This window comes from Streptopelia decaocto (genome assembly GCF_964273445.1).
Source record: "Streptopelia decaocto genome assembly, chromosome: 17".
Taxonomy (NCBI): Eukaryota; Metazoa; Chordata; class Aves; order Columbiformes; family Columbidae; genus Streptopelia; species Streptopelia decaocto.
Genome location: NC_138672.1, coordinates 3,156,407 through 3,158,881, shown reverse-complemented (window position 1 = coordinate 3,158,881; position 2,475 = coordinate 3,156,407). Strand labels below are relative to the sequence as shown.

At 52.4% G+C, this 2,475-nt stretch overlaps 1 protein-coding gene across 1 annotated transcript; it reads right to left on the bottom strand.

Annotated features, from left to right (window-relative positions):
* LOC309447231 (P2Y purinoceptor 2-like) lies at positions 1-984 on the bottom strand (the record flags this gene model as incomplete). The annotated part of the gene is made up of 1 exon (XM_082067634.1): positions 1-984. The coding sequence occupies one exon, from the start codon at positions 982-984 to the stop codon at positions 1-3; it is 984 nt and encodes a 327-aa protein (XP_081923760.1).
* Between the last annotated feature and the right edge of the window lie 1,491 nt (positions 985-2,475).

Sequence of the window (2,475 nt, the reverse complement as noted above, 5' to 3'; positions counted from 1 at the left end):
TCAGCGGCTGCCCCGCTGGATCCTCTGGGAAGGTCTGGGGTGGCTCCCGAACCCTTCACACTCACTTGGTGCCGCGGCGTTTTTGAATGGAGTCAGCAAGCTCCTTTTAAACTTGTCATTAGCAAACACATAAATCAGGGGATCCAGACAGGTGTTCGCCATGGTGAACACCCAGCTGACGTAGTAGGCAAATTCTACTTGGTGCAAGAGCTTGCAAGACATGCCATAGTACTTCACAACGACGGCAATGGTCCTGCAGATGTGCAGAGGGCCAAAGCAGACAGCAAAAATCACCAGAGACACCGTTATCATCCGCAGAGACCTGCTCTTCATCTTCTTGCCTCTGGAGCTTTTCTTTGCTGCTTTAGCAATGGCAGTTCCCAACAGAGCTCCACAAGTCAAGGAAACGGCAAGGGGCAGGAGGAAAGAGGGCACAATGAAAACCATGTTGTAGAAGAAGTAAGCGGAGGACAACTCTGACTGATGAATATTTAGGCACTTTGCTGAGCCATTAATAACTGAAGTCTTGAGGAGGAAGAAGAGAGGCAGCCCTTGGATAAAGAGGACGAGCCAGACGAACAAGCACAGCTTTCTCAGGAAGCTCCTTGTCTTCCAGAGGGACTTGCTTTTGTACCGTACAACGACAAAGTACCGGTGGATGCAGATGAGCGTCAGGAAATAGATGCTGCTGTACACGTGGGTGCTGTTCAGGAACACTTCAAACTGGCAGAGAAACTGCCCAAATGGCCACCGGTTGCCAAGGCTGAGGTAAGAAATCCTGAGCGGAGCAACAGGGATGATCAGGACATCTCCCAGGACCAGGCTGAACTGCAGGATCATGCCCGGATCCCACTGCTTGATGCGGCAGCAGAACACCCAGAAGCTGGCGCCGTTCAGCAGGACACTGGCCAGCAGGAGAAGGGTCCCCAGGGCGGGGATGGCGGCGTGCAGCCCCTGGGGCGTGCAGTCCACGCTGCTGTTCATGAACGAGAGGGGGCCAGCGGCTCCAGGGATGTAGGAAAAGCCTCCGCGCTGACCTGTGAAGGATGGGGTGGAAGAGAGAACACAGTGAAACCGCCGGAGCTCATCATCATAAGGCTGAGCTGGATCAGAGGCAACAGTGGCGGAACCAGCAGAGGCAGGTTTTTGAATGATTCCTAATCCTGAAGATCTGTGGCCAAAAGCTGACCCGTTTTTATCTTAGCCTCCACAGGAGGAGACCCAGCAGGTGCAAGGGGTCTTGCTTTTCATACACAAATAGATGACCTCATGGGAACCAAACTGAAACCCACCACACTCAGCTTGACTTTGTGCTGCAAAGGAAAGAGAAAGGGCTATGAAGGAACCACAGGCGCAGCTCATTCACTGCTGCTCATGGGGAAGATGAAACAGAAGATACTGCTACCGCTTGGTTCCAAACCCCTCTCCATCTAAAGTAATTAGTGAGATCCCAGCACCACGCACACTACAATGATTTCAGATGGTTTTGTTACAGTGCAGTTCACAAGTGGCTCGCCAACCTCCTCCCGCTGCCAGACTTCCCAGCCCTGCAGACAGGGCAGCCCCAGGCACCCTCCGCCCACCTTGCTCGGCCGCTGTCCCCAGATTTGTCCCACTGTCCCCTCAGACAGGACACCCCACTGGGCTCACTCACAGCCTGCTGACAGGAGCATCTCCCCTGCATGGCTGGGTCTCTCCTGGAGGACCATGGGGCAGGTGACAGATGCTGCTCCCTCCAGCCACACCAGCTCATGCCCTTTATTGCCTCTTCATTGCCAGCAGCTGGGAGGCTGGTTGGGGCACAGCACCCAGCTGCTCTTCCCAGGGAGCACAACGGTAACCATGGAGTGACCCAAAATTGTGCCAGATTCCTGTTAGCAGGAACGACAACGAGCTAAGGAGTGAGACCATCACGGCAGCACCAAGCTCTGCCTGGCGGGCACTGACCCTGTCCCTTTTTGGGATGCAGCTTGTAACCCCATTAGTGTCTCCCCAGCAGTAAAACCCTGGCCATTTGGGAGCCTCACATCTATCAGAATCATAGAACCACAGAATCATTTTGCTTGGAAGAGATCCTCAAGATCATCGAGTCCAACTGTGACCTAACTCTGGCACTAAATCATGTCCCTAAGAACCTCATCTATACATCTTTCAAACATCTCTAGGGATGGTGCATCTATATATCTATCTGTATGTATATATGGCTGATTCTGAAATCAGACACTTTTGACTATGTTTAAGCACTTGGATTTACACCCTGACTCTTGTATTGCTCACTGCTCACTCTGCCTTTGGGATATGACTGTGTCACATCCCAAAATCTCCCAAAAATGCTCAGAGGCACAGAATCACAGGATGGCAGGGATTGGAAGGGACATAGAAAGATCATCTAGTCCAATCCCCCTGCCGGAGCAGGATCACCTAGATGAGGTTACACTTTGGGGTCATGGCTCTGTGTAATGAGCCGTTTGCAGA